Genomic DNA, 999 nt, shown 5'->3' on the forward strand with positions numbered 1-999 from the left:
ACAGTTACTTACTTCCACTCCAGTGCAGCATAATCTCTTTTTCCACTGTGGTTTAGCCAAGCTCAAGGATTTAAACACTTACTAATCTCTTCTATATGCTGTCCAGACTTGCTGTTTACTGACAGGAGCATGGTCACGTATTATGCAATACAAGTCAGAATTAAAGCTAAGCCTATTAGCAAGGGTTCAAAACTAAACTGGTTTTGGGAGCAGACAGCAAAACTGAATGTTATATTAGTATTGTTTTGGTACCTTTTAAAGTAACAGTAACACTCTTGAAGCTGCACAGACGTGATGTCAAATAAGGACCAAGAAAATTACCTGAGGTCGCAAGACTCTGACAATAACTGCCCTCAGCTGCTCGTGCTGACGCCTGAACTTCCTCATCTGATCCAGACGACTCTGGAGTTTCCTGTGGGCAGGATTGATACGCCACACCATCTTCAGGTTCTCCTCCCTCTTTCTCTTCACAATATCTCTCAGCAGAACTTGCAGCTTCTCGTATTCATCATCCCAGGTCTGGAACACTTCAAAGCATGCAACCATCACCTGAAAACGAGTTTTAGAGCAGGAACTTTAGCTCCCAAATTAAATGATTCCTGGGAAGTCACTGTTCAGTGCAAAAATAGAGTGAAGAATATCACAAAACCATGAACATACCTTTTCAAATTCTTCATAGGCAACATGCATCAGTTTTCTGGTTCCCAACACTTTAAGGAGCTGAGAGCTCAGATCTCTTGAAATAGCCTCCACTAAACGCAGTGCCCTTTGGATTGGGTATTTTGTGTTCCTGATTTTTCTCAAATGGGTAAATATGGCAACAAGGGCCTGCCTAATTTTGTCCAGTTCAGTAGCAGACAGCAAGTCGTTCAGGGGGAAGTCTTTCATCAGTGGATTATAGTCATTCACGGTTTCCAGTGCCTGTTTGAGACCTAAATGGAAAAGATTTTGGATGGAACTTTTCATTTCATTAATCACAGAACCATCAAGGTTGGAGGA

General features: G+C 41.8%; 1 protein-coding gene across 1 annotated transcript in view; it reads right to left on the reverse strand.

The window, feature by feature from the left end:
* Positions 1-932, reverse strand: part of DYNC1H1 (dynein, cytoplasmic 1, heavy chain 1) — a gene marked incomplete at its 5' end in the record, with an annotated part of 44,984 nt that extends 44,052 nt beyond the window's left edge. The window contains 2 exon segments of the mRNA XM_009077584.1: positions 322-549; positions 661-932. Coding sequence (XP_009075832.1) covers positions 322-549; positions 661-932 — 500 coding nt within the window.
* Positions 933-999: the final 67 nt, after the last annotated feature.

This window comes from Acanthisitta chloris, unplaced genomic scaffold, assembly GCF_000695815.1.
Source record: "Acanthisitta chloris isolate BGI_N310 unplaced genomic scaffold, ASM69581v1 scaffold19096, whole genome shotgun sequence".
NCBI classification, from domain to species: Eukaryota; Metazoa; Chordata; class Aves; order Passeriformes; family Acanthisittidae; genus Acanthisitta; species Acanthisitta chloris.